This window comes from Anguilla anguilla, chromosome 8 (assembly GCF_013347855.1).
Source record: "Anguilla anguilla isolate fAngAng1 chromosome 8, fAngAng1.pri, whole genome shotgun sequence".
NCBI classification, from domain to species: Eukaryota; Metazoa; Chordata; class Actinopteri; order Anguilliformes; family Anguillidae; genus Anguilla; species Anguilla anguilla.
In genome coordinates, this window is record NC_049208.1 from 2,552,344 (window position 1) to 2,574,272 (window position 21,929).

The following is a 21,929-nucleotide window of genomic DNA, read 5'->3' on the forward strand; positions in this document are numbered from 1 at the left end:
CAGCCCTGGTCCAAGAGCGCCCCTGTGAACGCTGGTGTCTCTCCAAGCCTTAATTGCAATCCCTCAATGATCAATAGCTAATAATTGCCTTTAATTACAGGCGATTAATGTCTAACGAGGGAGGATGAACCTCTCTTAATGGCACGTTATGCCAGAGACAGATGCCCGTTTAACAAAGACTGAATACTCCCGAAGAGGACTCGGCTGGATCGATTTCTCAGACAATGGATGCCTTCGTGGTGTGCAGTGTGCTGGTGGCAGATCATTCCTCCTGGAAGCAGGTGCACCTCGTATTGATCAAGCTCATCGACGGCCCCACAGCTGACGCGAGTCCTTAATGCTTAATTAATAAGAGTGGACACCTGGTCGCTGAAATTAAAACCCTGTGTGGGAAAAACGAAGGGTTCTAGAACAAAGAGAACGGTAATGAGCCAAAGGAACACTAATGCGCTGGTCTGTTTAAGCACATAATTATGGAACGAGCGTATTTCAATAACCTAATAATCTCGAAACCTCAGCATGCACGCGGATGCTCCAGGACCAGGGCTGGGGAAAGCAAAGCTGCAGCAAAGTACCGACCGATTTCACACCGCACACCTGTCAGATGAAACCATCAAAGTGCATTGATAAGATAGGACCCCCCCACCCCACCCCACCCCTCCCCTCCCCTCCCTACCCGCCCCCACCCCCTAAGATTTTCTTTTTTAAACTCCAGAAACATGCAAAGATGTGCAGAACGTGAGAGGAATGGTGAGGAATCCCGGAGCGACGGGATCCGGCCGACCCTCGCTATCATCGTCTGAGAGCCACAGCGCAGCCAACCGCTTTCTTCACCTCCATTTATTTATTTATTTATTTATTTTTCTCCTGTCGTCGTCGTCGCTGTTTTATTTTTGGGAATTCTGAACTCCGCCTGCTCCTCCCCGCATGCTCTAGAACAGGAACAGGAAACGCCGCGTTCGCTCGCCGGTGTGCCGTCTCTTTTTTTGTTTATTTCGAGGCGTGCAAGACGCCCGTTCGGCCTCCGCGCGGTGTTCGTATCCATAGAGACCACCGCGTTAAGGCGTCCGCTAATTTTCCCATCCGGCTAGCGCACGACCGGCACTGCACACACCGGCACCGCACACAGTACCGCACACCGGCACCGCACACAGTACTGCACACCGGCACCGCACACAGTACCGCACACCGGCACCGCACACAGAACCGCACACAATACCGCACACAGCACCGCACACCGGCACCACACACAGAACCGCACACAGTACCGCACACCAGCACCGCACACAGAACTGCACACCGGCACCGCACACAGAACCGCACACCGGCACCGCACACAGTACCGCACACCAGCACCGCACACAGTACCGCACACCGCACCGCACACAGTACCGCACACCGGCACCGCACACAGAACCGCACACAGTACCGCACACCGCACCGCACACCGGCACCGCACACAGTACCGCACACCGGCACCACACACAGTACCACACACAGAACCGTACACAGAACCGCACACAGTACCGCACACCGGCACCGCACACAGTACCGCACACTGTCTGCCCTGTGTGTGTGACTGACTCCTATGTGTGGCAATGTAGTGTAGAGTCTAAAAACAAAACTAGATTTTTTAAAAATGTGCCAGATGTGTGTGCACTGCACTCGACAAATCTGTTGATATATCCCCTCGCTGTAGATAAAGTGACTAAGAGTTGCATAATTGTTTTTTTTAAATAACGACCGACCTTCTCAATTTCGCTAAATCCTTAGTAGGAATCTGGAATGCTTATTTTCACGATGATTCAGCTTCTTGGTTTTCTCCAGATCGCAGGGGAAAGATTAAAGATTAAAGAAAAAAGGCAACTTGTGCAAAACGTGTGTCTTCTTTTCTTTTCCAACAAGTAACATTGAAGTTTTAATATCAGTTACCATACATATTTTTAGGGATTTCGTACCATGTTTATATAAAAATGTATGTGGTCAAAACCGAATCATCTGATGAAGTGTCATGCGTTTTCCCCCAACATTTTGTCATCGAAGTCCCACGGACAAACGTCCGCCATTTTAGCGTTGGCCGGCACCGCCGCTGCCTTCAGCCCCGGCGAGCTGCGATTGGCCGCCGAGGCACTCTTGCCCTCGGCCGCGCCCTGTAGGTCCCCCCTGGGGCAGATTTCGGCCAGCCTGCCGTGGCCCGCCCCCGGCTCGCCCCCGGAGCTCTTCCGCCGCTCGGCTCCGCCCACTCCGTCGCAGGGGCAGCCGTCGGCCATCTTGGACTGGCTGACGCGGCGTTTCTCCGAGGACCGGCCGGAGGAGCCCTTCTCCTTGCTCTTGGACCTGCGCCTCCCCTCGTCCTTCCCCCTCTCCTTCTCCGAGGAGGTCTTGGCGGAAGCCCCGCCCTTCTTCTTGGAGCGGGCGGAGTCCCTGGCGCGGGGGGTGCTGGGGGAGGAGGGCGGGGTGTCGTAGTCCCAGGGGCAGATGTCGGCGCGCAGGCCGGGGGGGTGCAGCAGGCTGCCGGTGGACTGGGAGTGGTCCGAGTGCAGGACCTTCTCCTTGCCCCCCCCCTCGGTGGGGGTCACGCTCTTCTTCCGCCTGCTCCGGTCGGGGGACAGCCCCGCCTCCCGCCCCGCCGACGGGGGGTCCCCCCCGGCGCCCCAAAGGCGCATCTCGGGCCTCTGCGGCGTCCTGTCGCCGCGGTTACGGGCCGCCTGAGGCCCGGCCCCCTCCTCCTCCCCCTCCTCCTCCTCCTCTTCCTCCTCCCAGTGGCAGACGGCGAGCCGCTCCCCCGCCGGACGCTGGCGGTCGGGACCCCTCTGTTTGGGCGGCGCCCCCCGTCCCCTGAGGGCGGTCCCGTGGACCACGGTGGTCTCGGCGGGGGCGATGGACACGTGCTTCTGCGCCCGCCCGTCGGACGGCGGCGGCGGCGGCGTGGGGGGCGGGGCCTCGGCCTCCCAGGGGCACACCTCCGACAGGTCGTACAGGTCCTTGGCGCGGCCCGGCTCGGAGCAGATGGACGGCTGGCTGCCGCTCACCTGCTGCCTCATGATGCCTGCCTTCGCCGCCGTGCGCCTGTACTCCACCGACTGGCTCACGCTCATTTTGGGGTAGCGCTGCTCCGGCTCCCGCTCCCGCTCCTGCTCCTGCTCGGGCTTCCCGCCGGCCTCCGGGCGCCCCTTCCCGCCGCCGCCGCCGTCCCTCGCCCCCCGGGGGTGGTGGTGGCCCCTCTTGCCGTCGTCCCCGCCCCCGTGGATGCGCCCCGTGAGGCCCAGGGTCCTCTCGCGGGCGCTGGCGATGACGCTGAGGGACTTCTGCAGCACGGAGGTGCGCAGGTGCGCCGGCTTCTTATCGGCGGTCAGGTTGTGGGCGCTGGCCGACTTGCACACCAGGGGCACGGACTCCGCCGACCCCCCCTCCGAGGCCTTCTCCTCGGCCCCGCCGCCCCCCTTCCTCTGCCCCGCCGGGGCGTCCGGCAGAGAGTTTGCGGCGGCGGCGGCGGCGGCGGCGGCGGCGGCGTCGGAGCCCTCCGCCCTCCCATCGGCGGCCATCTTGCCGTCGGTGGCGGCGGCCATCTTGCCCTCGGCCTCGCCCTGCTCGAGCGCGTGGTGGTCGTAGCTGCTGTGGGACTTGTGCAGGGAGAAGACCTTGTGCTTGGAGGCGTGGGACGGGTCGAAGGGGTTCCTGCGCAGGGTGCAGATGCTGTTTCGGGTGCCCCCGTGCTCCCCCTGGTGGTGGTGGTGGTCCCCCTTGTCGTCCCGGCCGCACTGGCGGCTCATCGTTTCGGGGATCTCGGTGATCCGGCGCATGAGCGAGCGCCCCAGGCCCTTCTTGGAGCTCCGTTTCTTCTGCAGGTGGGGGTTGTTGGCCAGCATCTTCTTCCGCTTGTAGATCTCCAGCTGGGAGTACAGCTTCTTCAGCTCCTCCTTTTGGGGGGGGGGGGGGGGTCGCGAACACAAGCACAAACACAACAGGCCAAACAGGGGGTGAATAAAATCAGCATTTTGACAGCATTTATTTTATTTGTCTGTTTATTTAGCGAGGACTGCGCAAAACCTGTCAGCTACATGTGAAATTAAGGAATGCACACCCAAGGTTATTGAATTGAAAGATTTTTAAAGAACTGATGATTGTCACCAATACTTCCAGCAAAATTCCTTCTTTCCTACGACTGTGCATTTTGGTTTTGTCTTTTGTTATGTTTTGGTTATGTCTCCAGTACCTTGCTCAAGGGTACAACGGCAGTGCTGTACCTGGGAATCAAATCTATGACCTTTAGGTTGCAAGACCAGCTCTTTACCTGTTATACTACACTGTCTCCCCATGTACATGACTATGTATTACCAGTATCTAAATGGCATTTGAAATATAAATGCTTTTTTTGTCCTTCTCGACAATTTAAAGTGGCCAGGAGTAAGTTCACAGCAGGCCACATCTGGCCCCTGGCCCCGGAGCTGAGGAGCCTTGCACTAAACGGGGGATCGGGACGCGACCAGCACCCACCCGGATGTCCTCGGGGTCCAGACTGTGCTCGCTCCAGGCGGACGTTATGCTGCTGTTCAGGTAGGACCCGGACCGGCCCATGTCCAGCTCCTCTTCGTAGGCCTCCGTGGCGAGGTCATCACGTGTGTGCGTCGCCGTGAACAAGAACTGAGGAGGACATGATTATTATTATTACAATCATTATTATTATTATTACTATTACTATCATTATTATTATTACTATTACTATTATTATTATTACTATTCTTCTTCTTCTTCTTCTTCTTATTATTTTTATTACTATTATTATAATTATAATAATAATAATTATTATTATTATTATTATTATTAATAATAATAATAATAATAATAATAATGATATATATACTTTCATACAGCATTTGGATTAACTGTGTCCCAACCACGGACAAAACGGTTTTACTCCAAAACTTTCCACAGGAGGTATGCTGTCCCCATTACCACCATCTTCTGCACTTGAGCTGTGTGGTATTATTATTATTATTATTATTATTGGTATTTTTGTTATTATTTACCTTGGGAATGAGCAGGAGCCCCAGAGTGACGGTGACCGTCAGGTGGGTGTGGCCGAAGATCAGCATGAGCATCCAATCAGGGTGCAGGGCAGGAGCCAGAGTGAACCTTGGGGTGGGAGAGCAGCCAATCAGCAGCGAGCAGTCAAACACAACCCTTATCACCACGTTACGAGCAGCCAATCAGCAGCGAGCAGTCAAATAACAACCCTTACCGCCATGTTAAATGCACAGTAATAAAGAGGTTGTATCGTATTATGGCCGATAATAGTCTAAATAGCTTAAATTGGCCGAGATAGCTGGTATCAGCCGATAAAATACGATTATAGCCAACGATACAACACAGCGTACACACACCACAGAGGCGACGTATTTAACACAGTGCTGATGCCGTAAATTCAGTGAAAATGTCAAGAAGTCCAAACAGAGACGGACGGTGAGGCGGTGATGTTACGAGCAGCAGAATAGCACTCTCACAAATGCCCCCATAGTCCTGGGTTGCCATAGATACTGAAGAGATGCCCCTCCACCTCAGGGTCATTAAAATGGCTGACAGGACTACACGTCTTTTCATTTTTCAGTGAGTTTCACATTAAGCTGAGCCTTTTGGTTAATGGAGAGGGAAGACGTGTCGTCATTAATCCAACAAAAATCAATTTAGATTTGGAAGAATTATAATTTATGGCGAGGATACGCATTATTTAATTATTTGTTTGATGGATGCTTTCGTCCGGAAAAACGTACGCGGTTGACATGTTCACGATACATTAAATGAATCACAGTAGAGCTGAGGCCATCAATCAGTGTAGGTAGAGCAGCCAGAAAATGGATGGATTAGGGGTGAAAATATTGTCAATAAAAACTTAATAAAACGGTGGCAAGCAGTCGTTTTTAAGAAAAACACAATTAGATCAAACCTGACGGAACACAATGGACTTTAGTTTGCTGTATATCACCGCCACCAATGGAGCCCAACCAGAGTGAGCGTCTGGCAAGAAGCCAGGACCAGATAATGTTGTGATCTCAAGATTACTTCTGACAATTTCAGCAACCTGAGACGCTATCTTACTACCTACAGGCAAAAAGAAAAACTGCCCCTTCCCCCCACACCCCACTCTACCCCCACCCCACTCCACACCACCCCTGCCTGGGCAAAGGCTGAAAATAAAAACTCCACAAAGGCTTTAACAAGAAATTGTAAATTAAAATAACACAAAATAATCAAGGAGTAAAGGAGTTGGATCCTGCTGCTCCTTCAAATTTTGTCTTCATTTAATAATGATGGAAAAACACTAGACCAACACTACAGGGAGCTACAGGAAGTGTGGTAAACAAAGACAGTACAGTAGAGAATTACGTCATACAGTATCCTGGAGTGCATAAGGAGCAACACAGACCTGGTGTCTACCTTCTACCATCCCACCTGCAATTCTTTCACTACGAAGTATAAGTTATTTTGCACTCATGCATTGAGCAGGTCATTGGGGTTTTATTTTTTAAACATAACAGCTCTCTGACCACCAGAGGTGGTAACTGCTGTATCTACAGTATATAAAAACTTAATATCATCTTTTTTTTTTCTCTTGTAATTACTTTTTAATGAACATTAATGGCCAGATGCTTTAGTGTTTTTTTTTAATGAGGAAAAACAAATCAGCTCCAATCAAAACCTTACATGTTTCCTTTTCTGTCTCCCCCTCTTTTCCCCTCTCTCTCTCTTGGGCTCTGACTCCCTCTCTCCTTCACCTCCCTTTCTATCACTCTCACTTTCGCTTTCTCTCTCCTTCTTGATCCCCTGCTTCATTTCTCTTCCCTCCTCCAGTTCCTCTTCCTCCCTCCCCCAGGGCTCTACAGTCCATGGAGGTCTTCTATCTAGTACCATTAAAAGGAGTGCTTCATGGTGGTCTTCTACCTAGTACCATAACAATGGTGGTTCATGGAGGTATTCTATCTAGTACCATGAGAAGGAGAGGGTCATGGTGGTCTTCTACCTAGTACCATGAAAAGGAGTGCTTCATGGTGGGGTCTTCTGTCTAGTACCATGAAAAGGAGCGGTTCATGGTGGTCTAATATCTAGTACCATGAAAAGGAGCGGTTCATGGTGGTCTAATATCTAGTACCATGAAAAGGAGCACTTTATGGTGGTCTAATATTTAATACCATGAAAAGGAGCGGTTCATGGTGGTCTTCTATCTAGTACCATGAAAAGGAGCGGTTCATGGTGGTCTAATATCTAGTACCGAGAGGAGCGGTTGGCGGTGACGTTACTAAGCTGCAGCGGTCCCAGGAGGCGTGCCCATGGCCCTGTAGAGGCGGTCTTCTGCTTTTGTGACATTCAAAAAAAACCAGAGGCAGACTCACAGGCTCACATTTTCACAACAATAAAAAAAAAAGCAGGAGCAGGAGACTACAGAAATCCTTCCTGTGGGGAATACTGTCACGTCGCAAGTAGGCTATGATAAAATGCTTCTGCCGCCGCAAAAAAGAAGGAAAAAAAAGAAAAGAGAGAAAAAAAAGAGCTTTTGAGCATCGCCGCCGAATCTGTAGCCTTGGTGCCTCTCAGACTCTATTTAAAGAACACAGCCACAGACGAATTCACAGCTAAAACACCAAACGCTACCGCCCCAACTCCCCGAACACGTCTCAGGTGTGTGTGGAAATATGCGCGGGGGAGATAAGCCTCATTACCCAACTGTTCCGACCAGAAGAAATTCCAATTATGCTGTTTCTGGGGGAAGGGGTGGGGGGGGGGGGCAGTGCATTTTTTTAACCATTAGCTGACTAACGCAGGGAAGGGGGACATGTTATTGCTGGTATTATACTGGAGAAAGGACAGAGCACTTAGGCCTGTTATTCGGGGGGGGGGGTTTGGGTCTGGGGTAACCCTTACCTCCTGACTAACTCTACCTTTCACCAAAGACCTAAGAGTGGATTATCTGTTTGGAGTAACTGGTACAGAGAAAACCAACCATTTCATCATATCAACCACTTCAGGGGGGTATTTCTTGAAGCAGGAGTACTGGACAACTGTAAACCCCAGAACCCTCCTAAATCTGGAACATGGACTGTAGTAAAAAGAGCTGCTCCGGGTTTTGCTCGGTGTTGGTATCCAGCTAACTCAGTAATCCAGCTTTGTGAAACAGGGCCCTGGATTACTGAGTTAGCTGGATAACTGCGCTGAGTAAAACTTGGTTATTTAATACCCCCCCCCCCCCAGACCTGCTCACCTGACGATGTGGAATACCGCGGAGATGACCAGCTCGTTGTAGATGGCGACGGCCAGGTAGCGCGGCTCGTGGAACGCCGACGGCACGGTCCTCACAGCGTAGCAGAGATACACGCCCCAGAGCAGGAAGAGGAACTCAGCTGTGTGAGGGAGAAAAACAGGGTCCTCACAACGTAGCAGAGATAACACACCCCAGAGCAGGAAGAGGAACTCAGCTGTGTGAGGGGGAAAAACACACACAGTCCTCACAACGTAGCAGAGATAACACACCCCAGAGCAGGAAGGGGAACTCAGCTGTGTGAGGGAGAAAAACACACACAGTCCTCACAACGTAGCAGAGATAACACCCCAGAGCAGGAAGAGGAACTCAGCTGTGTGAGGGAGGAAAAACACACAGTCCTCACAGCGTAGCAGAGATAACACACCCCAGAGCAGGAAGAGGAACTCAGCTGTGTGAGGGAGAAAAACACACACAGTCCTCACAGCGTAGCAGAGATAACACACCCCAGAGCAGGAAGGGGAACTCTCCGTTTCACGCCAACATTATTCACAAAATGACGGATTATACACAAAACATAGTGCACATAATAATGTGTGTACTGCCTCCAGGGGAAAGAGACTGAATCGTAGTGATTTTTATGTTATGCTTCTATAACTGTACAATAGAGGACGGGGACCTATGATAAGAGGGTGGGGTGAGGGGGGGGGGGGGGGGGGGGGGGGGGGTAGGGGGGGGTGGGGTGGGTGTTGGGGGGTCAAGGCAATCTCCCATCATGCCTCATTTTCACACTAAACTTCAGAAACAGGAATATGTAGCGAGGTGAAGTCACACGAGCAGCAAACGCAACAGAATTATCGACGGAATGCTGAACTCAAAGCCTATTTTTGGGAGAAACGGCTGCTGCCAGGGCTGGTTAAAAATGGAGGCGAGGGGGTGCAGTGTGAGACTCTCTCACACCCCCACCTGAGGTCACACTCTGCTCAGGAAAGCACCGCGAACTTCCGCTGAGTTTCCCTCCGCAGTCTCCCTCACACCCTCCCTGAGTGTTAGTCAGAATGAATCACTGCTCCTGTCAAACTGAGAAGATGCTCTCTCCTCCTCTCCCACTCTACCTCTCTCTCACTACCTCCCTCCCTCTCTCCTCCTCTCCCACTCCACCTCTCTCTCACTACCTCCCTCCCTCTCTCCTCCTCTCCCACTCCACTTCTCTCTCACTCCCTCCCTCTCTCCTCCTCTCCTACTCTACCTCTCTCTCACTCCCTCCCTCCCTCTCTCCTCATCTCCTACTCCACCTCTCTCTCACTCCCTCCCTCCCTCTCTCCTCCTCTCCCACTCCACCTCTCTCTCCCACACCCTCTCTTCCACTCCGTCTTTCTCTCTCCTTCTCTCCCATTCCACCTCTCTCTCCCACACACTGTCTTTCTCTCTCCTTCTCTCCCATTCCACCTCTCTCTCCCACTCCCTGTCTTTCGGCCTCTCCATCTCTCACTCCTTCCCTCTCTCTCACTCACAGTCTCCCTTCCTCTCTTTCTCACCAACTCCTTGCTCCTTCTCTCTCCCTCTCTGTCTCTCTTCTTTCTTTCTCTCTTCCTCTCACACCCCATTTTCTGTCACATTCTTTCTCACTCCCTCTCTCACTCTACAGCACGTCCCCTCTCTCTCTCCCTCTCCCCCCCCAACCCTAACCCCCCCCCCCCCTTTTAGAGGCACACTGAATGCCACATCCTGAATATGTCCTGTATTCCAGTCCTAATATGGACAGGCAGTTTTCATTATTATTACATTATTATATTTAAAAAGCGCCCCCCACCCCAGCACCCCCAAACCCTTTAAACAGCCCCCCCCCTCCCCACGTCCAACAGGAACAGCCCATTCTGTTTCACCATCTGCTTCACTCACAACTGCGCCAAGAATTATGGGAGATTTAAAAAATAACTCACAGGACCAATAACTGCTTCTGCCTTGAAGACGAAAAAAAAAAAAAAAAAGTGAAATTAAGATCTCCCAAATGCTTCACCGTGACTGAAGGAAGTGTGCAGAAAGGATGAGTCCATGGCGACAGTGTGCGATTGGAGGAGGTGTGCAGGTGCGTCTGTGATTGGAGGAGGTGTGCGGGGGCGTGGCTTACCGACGGCCATCATGTAGTCCCAGCGGTCGAGCAGACAGAGGCTGAACTGCAGGCCCTCCTGGGTGACGCCCACGGTGATCGGGGACAGGTCCCGGCCCATGTTCTGGCACACGGCCAGGGTCCAGGCGACCAGGAACCAGCTCACCACCAGCAGGATGACCACCAGCAGGCGAAGCACCCGGCAGCTGGTCATGTAGGGGATCCGCTGGGCCGTGCGCGACAAGAACACCTTCAGAACCCTGCGGAACATTCCAGAGCAGAACGTGTTTCAGAGCCCTGCGGAACATTCCAGAGCAGAACACCTTCAGAACCCTGCAGAACATTCCAGAGCAGAACATGTTTCAGAGCCCTGCGGAACATTCCAGAGCAGAACGTGTTTCAGAACACTGCAGAACATTTCAGAGCAGAACACCTTCAGAACCCTGTAGAACATTCCAAAGCAGAACACCTTCAGAACACTGCAGAACATTCCAGAGCAGAACACCTTCAGAACCTTGTGGAACATTCCAGAACAGAACACCTTCAGAACCATGCGGAACATTCCAGAGCAGAACACCTTCAGAACCCTGCGGAACATTCCAGAGCAGAATATGTTTCAGAACCCTGTGGAACATTCCAGATCAGAACACCACACCAGTCAGAACACTTTCACTGGAGTACCTGTTCATGAGAACAGCCCCAGTGAAACCCTGCCGAACATTCTAGAACAGGACAAGCGTTATCTACAACTATAGTTCAAGTAATGTGTCCTCCATTTTTTTATGTATTAGGATCAATGTGGGATCGCCCCTGGTTACGAACCCACCGGTGGTTCAGGCATCTCTTGTGCGACTCGACCCCACTCACTCATCTGCCTAATGAGGTGATGAGTCTCTCTGTCAGCCCTGTTTCCTGGGGGTGGAGGAGGTGCCAGAAAGATTGCTTCTATGCTTATTTAAACACCTAGCAGATAATTAGAGGCAAAAGTGCACTTGGATTCCAGAGCTTTATAAAATGCTGTTTGTGCTGGTTATTATGCAACAGCTCTGAACACTACAGAGTAAAATGTTCAGTGTTAAATCAATTCATAGAGAGTTTATACATACTATGGGCAGAGTGGACTCATATAAAATCTGCTAGAGTTGAATTAACACAGGACATTTAACCTGAAACCATATTAACGTGCCATATTAATGACCGATTCACTAAAGTATTTATCCAAAATCGCATAACCAAGTAGTTTGCAGTGACCACAGTTCACAAGTACAATAATGCGTCACACTTTTATTTAAGAAGTACCGTTGCAGATTTCCCTGGTGTAGCAGCTGGAAGCACATTCCATTCAGTGCTTTAGTGCATCATCTGCAATTCGTTTCTGGTGCTGCGACGGTTTAACAGACACAAAGAGCACAGCGGTCCTTTTGTGGATTCCCCCCCTCGAGTCTTCCAAAAGAGAGAGGTAATAACAGCAGTTCTGCGCGCGTAAGCAAAAAAATAAGTTGCTCTATGATGGGAACATAAATGTGTGACAACAAGAAAATGTCTTTTTTAGATCCTTATTGTACTCATACGAACTGCTACCTGTGAATGTCTATATGAGTGTCTGTGCAAGTGGGTGCATGTGTGTGTGTGAGTCACAGCTTAGACTAATGGCCTAACAATGCTTTTTAAAAAAAAATGTAATATCTCACATATTCTGATATAAGGGAGTCTTTTCTGGTCCAGGCTGGAATTACCCCACATTGCCCCCCCCTTAAAAATCACACTAAGCCCCTCCCTCTAAGCTGCCTGGGTTTCACTGTCTTTGGCTGGTCCCCTGAGGAGAGGACTCCAAACGGCCAGCTCGCTGAACTACATTACCCAGCTCCCCCTCACTTCCTGTGAGCGTTTGACTCGGTGGGCAGACGGCCCGGAGAATCTCCCAGGAGGTGCCAGGTGCAAAGGAGCAATTAACTCGGGCGATCAATCTATGAGGTGGGGGGTGGTCTCGCTCCTCTCCGACTGCCATCTAATCCATCGCCTAGCTGCACCCCCCCCCCACCCCCCCCCCCAAATTTTCTGTCACCGCGATCACCGTATCGCCACGTGGGCCTAAGACAGAGTTCCGACCTGCCTCCCGCCTGCAGTTAAAACCCAAACTGTGTTCCCATGTCTTTCCTGAAAGGGGTCTGCAATGTCACGCGTGCGAACATCCACATCCGCTGCATGTGGCACGTGTGAACGTCATAAACCGAACTGTCTGTGTCAGAAACGGGACGTAGTTTTGTGCGCAGAGGTGTTCTTACTCAGACACTTTGCGTAAGTTACCAGACATGGCGTAAAATTTAAGGACCAGCAGAATCCTTTAATTCATAGGGAGTATCCAAGTACATAAGTCACCGATCGCAGACCACACCCCAAATTTCACAAATTTAACAGGTTGGATATCTTCCAGAAACTCCATTTTTCATGCAGTGCAAGTGTGGTACTTATTCGTTCAGCTCTTTGTGTTAGAACATGCTCCTCTATTTATCCAAGCTTTTGCTAATCAATTTCCCTTCAGTGTTTACTGGTTAATCTCGCACTGTTGTCTTTCTGTAGCTGAGATTTGATTAATTCCTTTGTTTGGTTTGCTTTCCTAACCCAGATGGATCCTGTTGTGCCTAACAGTGATGTTCTCCTAGTTTTAATGTCAAATCACTTTATCAATATCATGTTTCAGCTTTCACAGAATAAGCACTGCCACATTGTACATCACATGTATTTAGCAGACGCACATATCCAGAGTGATACACACAACATTTTTTCATGGCATTTGCATCCATTTATACAACTGATATATACTGAAGCAATGCAGGTTAAGTACTTTGCTGAAGGCTACAGCGGCAGTGTCCTACCTGTGGAATCAAACCCGCAACCTTTATGTTACAAGCTCAGTTCCTTACCTAGTAAAATGGGTATAATTGTCGGTGTATACCTGCTCATCCTGGTCTGGGTCACTGGAGCCTATCCCAGCGTGCATTGGGTGAGAGGCAGGAATACACCCTCGAAAGGCTGCCAATCGATCGCAGGGCACGCGCAGCATTCACTCACACACTCATACCTATGGGCAATTTAGAGTCTCCAATTAGCCTATTTTCTTATGGAAACCGTAGTACCTGGAGGAAACCCACGAGGACTCGGGGAGAACACGCAAACTCCACACAGAGAGGGCCGGATCGGGATTCGAATCCAGAACCTTCTTGCTGTGAGGCGACCCTGCACCAGCGCAGGTTCCACAGGGTCTGGACAGGCACACGCCCTGTTAGCCTGCGGAGCAGGGGACAGGTGACGCACCTGTACAGGCACACGGCCTGTTAGCCTGCGGCGCAGGGGACAGGTGACGCACCTGTACAGGCACACGCCCTGTTAGCCTGCGGCGCAGGGGACAGGTGACGTACCTGTACAGGCACACGGCCTGTTAGGCGCAGGGGACAGGTGACGCACCTGTACAGGCACACGGCCTGTTAGCCTGCGGCGCAGGGGACAGGTGACGCACCTGTACAGGCACACGGCCTGTTAGGCGCAGGGGACAGGTGACGCACCTGTACAGGCACACGGCCTGTTAGAGCGGGGCAGGGGACAGGTGACGCACCTGTACAGGCACACGGCCTGTTAGCCTGCGGTGCAGGGGACAGGTGACGCACCTGTACAGGCACACGGCCCGTTAGCCCGCGGTGCAGGGGACAGGTGACGCACCTGTACAGGCACACGGCCTGTTAGGCGCAGGGGACAGGTGACGCACCTGTACAGGCACACGCCCTGTTAGCCTGCGGCGCAGAGGACAGGTGACGCACCTGTACAGGCACACGGCCTGTTAGCCTGCGGCGCAGAGGACAGGTGACGCACCTGTACAGGCACACGGCCTGTTAGCCTGCGGCGCAGAGGACAGGTGACGCACCTGTACAGGCACACGGCCTGTTAGCCTGCGGCGCAGGGGACAGGTGACGCACCTGTACAGGCACACGCTCTGTTAGCCTGCGACGCAGAGGACAGGTGACGCACCTGTACAGGCACACGCCCTGTTAGCGCGCGGCGCAGGGGACAGGTGACGCACCTGTACAGGCACACGGCCTGTTAGAGCGGCGCAGGGGACAGGTGACGCACCTGTACAGGCACACGGCCTGTTAGCCCGCGGTGCAGGGGACAGGTGATGCACCTGTACAGGCACACGGCCGGTTAGCGCGCGGCGCAGGGGACAGGTGACGCACCTGTACAGGCACACGGCCTGTTAGAGCGGCGCAGGGGACAGGTGACGCACCTGTACAGGCACACGGCCTGTTAGCCCGCGGTGCAGGGGACAGGTGACGCACCTGTACAGGCACACGGCCTGTTAGCCTGCGGCGCAGAGGACAGGTGACGCACCTGTACAGGCACACGGCCTGTTAGCCTGCGGTGCAGAGGACAGGTGACGCACCTGTACAGGCAGGCGCCCTGTTAGCCTGCGGCGCAGGGGACAGGTGACGCACCTGTACAGGCACACGCTCTGTTAGCCTGCGGTGCAGGGGACAGGTGACGCACCTGTACAGGCACACGGCCGGTTAGCACGCGGCGCAGGGGACAGGTGACGCACCTGTACAGCTTGAGGATGACCGTCCCGTAGACGACGGCGAAGCCCAGCAGCCGGACCCATCGCAGGAGGACGCAGCGAAAAACGCTCGGGGCGAAGAACAGGATCACCACCTGAGAACCACACAGGGACTCTGTTAGGGACACAGCGCACAACCACCTGAGAACCACACAGGGACTCTGTTAGGGACACAGCGCACAACCACCTGAGAACCACACAGGGACTCTGTTAGGGACACAGCGCACAACCACCTGAGAACCACACAGGGACTCTGTTAGGGACACAGCGCACAACCACCTGAGAACCACACAGGGACTGTGTTAGGAACACAGTCACAGCGCACAACCACCTGAGAACCACACAGGGACTCTGTTAGGGACACAGCGCACAACCACCTGAGAACCACACAGGGACTCTGTTAGGGACACAGTCACAGAGCACAACCACCTGAGAACCACACAGGGACTCTGTTAGGGACACAGTCACAGAGCACAACCACCTGAGAACCACACAGGGACTCTATTAGGGACACAGTCACAGCTCACAACGTCACAAACTCACTCAGCACTTACTCAAGACTGGCGCTTTCTACAATACGATTCACATCACAAGCTGACTGAACACTTACTCAAGACTGGCGCTTTCTACAATACGATTCACATCACAAGCTGACTGAACACTTACTCAAGACTGGTGCTTTGCACTAGTGAACTACAGTACAATTCACATCACAAGCTTAATGCGCTGTAAAAAAAAAAAACATTTTTGTAACAGCTGAAAAAAGCAGTGGGTTGGAAGAGCAGTTACAAAAAACGGTTATAAAATTTCACATTCAGAATAAGACACAGCACAAGTGTTGAGTAAGCTTGTGATGTAAATCGTGTTGTAGTTCACAAGTTCACAAGCCTCAGTCTTTTTTTTTTTTTTCCCCCAAAGCTGAGTGGATAACATCTCGGCACACATGCATATTCATGAGGAGACCCGCTGAGCCAGGCATTAAAGTTTCTTTGTTCGCCATCGTGTGCGGTAAAGTTCCGCGAAAGGAAGCGCCCTCCTCGCGCGCGGCCTGGGACCGGCTCCCCGGAGTCGCCGTCTTTGCCGAAAGGGATTTATTCGCGGATTAATTACGGTGAATATAACGCGGGACGCATCGCTTGCTTGCGTTAGCAGCGGTTACTGAGCAAACGATAACGCTGCAGTATGATAACGTCCCCCCACACCGCACCACACCGCACCGCACACCGCACCCCACCCCACACCGCACCGCACCCCACACCGCCCCGCCCTGCACCGCACCCCGCACCGCACCCCGCCCCACCCCCCCCCCCGCCCCGCCCCGCACCACACCGCACCGCTGCGAGCGGTGTCCCTGCACTGCTGCCCTGGCGACGCATCAAAGGCACTTGTTATGGTGTTGTGTCGGGGGGTGGGGGGGGTAAAGCAGGGGTGTGAGGTACACCGTTTCTGTAAGGCCAACGTGTCTGCGGAGCCCGCGGTGTGATCCCAGCCCGTTGAAAAAAGCGGCAGAACGGGGGGGGGGGCTGTCTCGTGGCGTAGCCTGTAGGGCACTGTCCACGCACTCATTAGGAGCCGCGACATCGGCGGTTCGAGTCCCGACCGCACGACCCTTTGTCGCACATCTCTCCCTCTCTCTTCCCCTGCTCTTCCTGTCTCTCTACACGGTTCTGTCCAATAAAGCTGAAAAAAGCCCAACAGAAAAAATTAAAAATAAATAAATAAAACGCAGCACGCCACACAGGCTCCCAACCATTTCTCTTATCCGGAGTTTTGTTTTTCTTCTTCTGACGACGAGCGACAAAACTTAGGGGGGAGCGGTCCTCGGCGATCGAGAAACCGCACCGAACATCTGCGGCCCGGGCCCTCCTGTTGCCATGGCGAACATCTGGCGCTCCTCTCCGGCGCGCTCGTTAGCGTGCAAATTAGGGGAGCGCTCCTTCCGCGCGAGCCTGATACCGGGGAGCGCTGAGCTACCGCTCGCTCGCTCGTTTCTCTTTCCCCGATCTAAGATGGGGTTCGGTTATACGGTATATTAATTTCACCGCGGTCCAGATACTTTATGAAATTTCTCTACTGGGATATTCACATCAGGTTTTCACCCCAGATGATCTCTGTCTTCATCAGTATCTGGGGGAGGGAAGTCACGGTTTGTCGGATTAGTTAGCTTCAATTTGATTGGTTCAGCCTAGATTCAGCCAATGACAGTGTATTATATTAGTATATGTATTACAGGTCAGTGGTTCGAGTTGGCTGGAATTGCAGGGTGCAGTTGGAGGACCACACGAGAACACGATTCATCAGAAGCAACTGATTATTATTTTATTAGTAAAGCAAAACAAAAAAAGTTTTGGTGAAAATGGCTGCCATTCATCGCCTGGGTGGGTTTTACACAGTGCTGGTGATTGAGGTGTTTCTCCCATTGGTCTATAGTGAGTTGGGATTATGGAATGAAGGGCACTAAACACATGCAATCCATATTAGTTATGAGCAACACATAAAGACACAACACTGGTCGACCTTACACAGGTAAGCACTTCTAGAATCCCCTCTCCTTCACAGGTAAGCACTTCTAGAGTCCCCTCTCCTTCACAGTGAAGTGTTTTCAGACTCACGTCCTACTTCACAGTGAAGTGATTTTAGATCGATAGAAGGTGCAGTGCAAACACAATTCATTATTGCTGCTGTCACCCCTAATAACCGCTGGGCTTTGGAGCAAACAGACACTGGATAAGTGCCAACACACAAAGAAAACAAAATGAAAAGTAAGCCATGCATGGCAGAAAACGCTGATTTTACTTTTGTTAATCTAATTACCAGGCCGTCATGTCCAGTATAGTATATTCCATGGCTATAACCACTCGCCCTAAAATATAACACATTCATCAATATCAGAAAAGATGTCTCCTCTCCGTGTGAACACAGCCTTGTGAATCTGTGGCTGATGGGCAGCAGAGAGCACTGACTGAACCAGACAGGCGGGGGGGGGGGGGGGGGGGGGGAGGGGGGGGGGGGGGTGTGGGGCGTGCTGTGCCAGCCCAGGGGACAGGGGTAGGGGGTGTTGGCAGGGGGGTACATGATATTGCTCTATACATACATACATAGACATACGTACGTAGAGCGCCATATTCTTAGGGACAAATACTTTTTTTCTTTTTGATTTGGCTCTGTACTCCACCATTTTAGATTTGTAATCAAACAATTCACATGGGGTTAAAGTTCAGATCCTCAGCTCTGATTAAAGTCTATGTTTTATATATTTTGGTTTGGGTATGTAGAAATTACAGCACCTTTTATACACAGTGCTCTCCCCCTTTTCAGGGCACCATAAGTTTCGTGACAAATGAGCTGAGAGTTCAGCTTGGGGGTGGGGGGGGGGGGGGGGTTGGGGGGGCACATTGTAAAACAGCCAGACTTACTAAATGAATCGAGTAGTCTCTACTTTAAAAAAAAACGAAATGTCATAACTTGCAATATAAGGTACATAAATCCCCTGTGTAAGGTAGAAGTGCAAAGCAAAATGATCACAGTAGCATGCATTAATCCATACGCATATATATCTTGGGGAGAAAAAAGTTCTCTCACAACCCAGAACGTGGAGTTGTGACGTGATAATAGGTGCAGTGCTCTCACCATGAGGAGGTTGCTGTGACCTGATTCAGCAGCAGGCAACACTGCATTCTTTTCAGTGTAAGATTTGTTAAGGACTCCCTCAAATGTTTTATTCAGCTTTTTCTTTGTTCACACAGGAGTCTATTCTTTAAGTGTTATGGTTTAAGAAGCACGCCCTGTGACTCTCTTTGTCACCATTTCAGACTGTTTAAAATTCAGATGTTTGTTAAAAAAAAAAAAAATTAAAAAAAAAAAAACTTAGATGTTAGAATCATCCCCTGCTCAAAAAGTCCAGCTAAGACCAGCTCGGATTATAAACTGGACGAAACTTCCAGCTGGTCATAGCTGGTCCACGGCGGGTCAAAATTTGTCTCTAGCGGGTCAAAGCTGGTTAAGCTGGCAAAGTTAGCTGGTGGTCAAACTGGTGGACTGTATAGGCTGGTCAGCTGGCGAACAGTCGGATGACCAGCTAAAACTGTCCAAAACACAGCTAAAACTAGCGTGACCGGTTTAGGCTGGTTTAAGATGGACGTTTTTGTGCAGGTATGTTCGATGTTATTGTTTGTCAGGCCACAAAGCAACAGTTTAAGTTCTGGGGTTTTGTTCACCATGAAGCCCCAAAATTCCCCTGCAGCCAATGTAAAGCCACCCGGTCATCAGAAGACATCCTTCATCGCACACAAAACCCCATCTCAATTCAAAGCCAATTTTAGCGTCTTTTGAGCCAATTCAAAAGACACTAAAACTGAAAAAAATAAAAAATAATAAACCTCAGAAAGTGAACTATCCCATTAATCTTGCAATCCAAAAAGCTTCCATAACAGAGGCCGACCCTGATATTGATGTGGGTGTCCAGGGCGGCTGTCGCCCACAGACAGGCCAATCGAGGGGTTACAACAGACGGGATAAATAGCTGCAAAAAAATAAATAAAGTTTATTGATTAAAGAAGCGCTCGCACGTTCAGGGTCAGGCTTTTCGGCCTGCTCCCATCGATCCAGCGTCAACCACTCAGCTTCCCTCTCTGTTCTCTACTTCTGAAATACTTTCAAAGACGTGAAACAGTGAGCCTGGAGATGAGCCTGCACTCCGTCATTTAAGGGACGTTAAATGCGTTTTATACGGGTGCTGCTGGGTGGCTTGTCCTGTTAATCCACCGCTCTAGCGCACAGGCAGGCCCCACTGGTCTGCCGTCCAGTTCGTGCTGTGTTGACTGTGGCAAGCAGCCACACAGTGTGTTCCACAATTCCTGCTAGCAACAGTAATAATAATAATAATTAATAATTCATTGCCTTTATATAGCGCTCATTTCACATTCAGAGCATTTATACTCATGAGGGGAAATGTCGCCTCAGCCACCAACAGTGTGTAGCACCAACCTGGGTGATGCCCGGCAGCCATTTAAATCAGGGGATGATTAGGTGGCAGGTTGAGAGAGCCAGGTTGGGAATTTAGCCAGGACACCGGGGGGGGGGGGGGGGGGGGGGGGCACAAATTTTGTCACGGGGGTCTTTAATGACCACAGTGAGTCAGGAACTCTTTATTGCACGTCGCTTTGGATAAGAGCGTCTGCCAAATGAACGAAACGTAATGCGTTGTAACGACCTCGGTTTAACGTCTCGTCCGGAAGACGGACTAAGTGTTTCGTGAGATTCGCGTTCCTGACAGCGCTTTAACAGAGAGGAAGTGAAGCGGAAAGAGGACGACAGTGTCTAACACGGAAATGGTGGAGGATTCCTTTAGAGCCTTAGGGAGGGAGGGGGGGTGAAGTGTCCACCCCTGCTTGTGATTATAGAAGAGTCCAATTCAGGGGGTGGGGCTAGAGGTGTAAACATAATACCTTAAATGCCCAGTCACATGCTCGTGGACCGAGCAGACTGCCACATCAAAGGGGGCATATGGAAATGCTAAATACATAAGTTTTACTATGATAATGCTCATATCCCCGCATGAGTACACTGCCACTCAGCACAGTTATTCAGCTAACTCAGTAATCCTGCTTCATGAAATACACCCCCCCCCCCCCCCACCTACAGACCCTACGATCCCCTCCCTGGAAGCTGGCCTGATGTCAGTGTTACCTCTGGGGGATGAGAGCGTTCTCTCAGTGAGGTTACCCACAATGCCCCCGCCCGCCTCCCCCCGTGGAGCACCCCAGGTAAGGTCACCTCTTTTGATCTCAGAGCTGAACCTTCTCTCCAGAGAGCAGGGGTGCACCTGTGCACCCGTGTTCAAATATCTCTGTCACAGGGCCTGTGCAGAGGCTCCCGAATGTTTAAAATGTATGAGGAGAAGCTCTTAAAACTCCCAGAGGAGCCGGTCTCCTGGCCCAGCCTGAACCCCGTGAAGCGTTAACATTCCCAGCACTCTCCCGCCGCTAACATTCCCGACGCTCCCGCAAAGCGTTAACATTCCCGACGCTCCCGCGATGCGTCAACATTCCCGACGCTCCCGCGAAGCGTTAACATTCCCGACGCTCCCGCGATGCATCAACATTCCCGACGCTCCCGCGATGCGTTAACATTCCCGACGCTCCCGCAATGCATCAACATTCCCGGTGTTCCTGCAATGCATTAACATTCCTGCCGCTCTCCTACTGTCTCTAACAGCTGCCCTTACACGTGAGGGCTCACGGTAAAAGTTAAAAAAATTTTTTTAAATGAAACACCCACTGAACACTGAAAAAATGGTCAAAGAGAGCAAGCAAATAGACCAGCACTTTTGTACGTTCAGAGATATGTCATATGAAGTTAGTGACACTAGTTTTTTAAAAGTTTTTTTTTTTTTAAATGTTTTTTACATAATTTACTATACTTATTTACAGGACTGTTACAGGATGTTTTTTTAAATGACATCCACATTCAACCAGATTTCATACTGGGTCACAGATCCCACTCTCTCTGCAAGAGACAGACAGAAATTGCAGCATATTGCAGAACAGGCATTGTTCTATTTGAGGGACACAGAATGAGCATACACTCTTCCACACAAAGGCACACACATTTAACCAGGCATTACATGAAATATTAAAAATCTAAATGTGCGAGAAAGCGTAATTCGGATCAATGTTTAATTCTCATCCTGTTCGCACTTCATGCTACGCTCTCGCAGACAGCAATATCCTACTCTAAATATTACATCTAGGTTTAGACCTGTATTCAATCAATGCGTGTCCTTAATTTTTGAGTTCAAAGACAAGTGTAGCACTTTTTCTTCACAAAAGTTTTTTAAATTAATTTTCGTGATGGCTGAACTTGCCAAACTGTGTTGGTGAAGGGAAAAAAAAGAGAAACTCTTGCTATTACATATCAGTCAACATAAATGACAAATACAGGTTCAATCCCAGGTTCTATTA

The 21,929-nt window shown here is 51.0% G+C and overlaps 1 protein-coding gene across 1 annotated transcript in view; it reads right to left on the reverse strand.

The window, feature by feature from the left end:
* Positions 1 to 1,735: 1,735 nt before the first annotated feature.
* LOC118233005 (probable G-protein coupled receptor 158) overlaps positions 1,736 to 21,929 on the reverse strand; it is a 69,804-nt gene continuing 49,610 nt past the window's right edge. Inside the window, exons 6-11 of the mRNA XM_035428293.1 lie at positions 14,953 to 15,062; positions 10,383 to 10,621; positions 8,255 to 8,393; positions 5,031 to 5,136; positions 4,498 to 4,644; positions 1,736 to 3,920 (exon numbers count right to left, since the gene is read on the reverse strand). Of these exons, the coding sequence (XP_035284184.1) occupies positions 2,010 to 3,920; positions 4,498 to 4,644; positions 5,031 to 5,136; positions 8,255 to 8,393; positions 10,383 to 10,621; positions 14,953 to 15,062 (2,652 nt within the window). The 3' untranslated portion in view covers positions 1,736 to 2,009. The remainder of the gene's footprint in view (positions 3,921 to 4,497; positions 4,645 to 5,030; positions 5,137 to 8,254; positions 8,394 to 10,382; positions 10,622 to 14,952; positions 15,063 to 21,929) is intronic.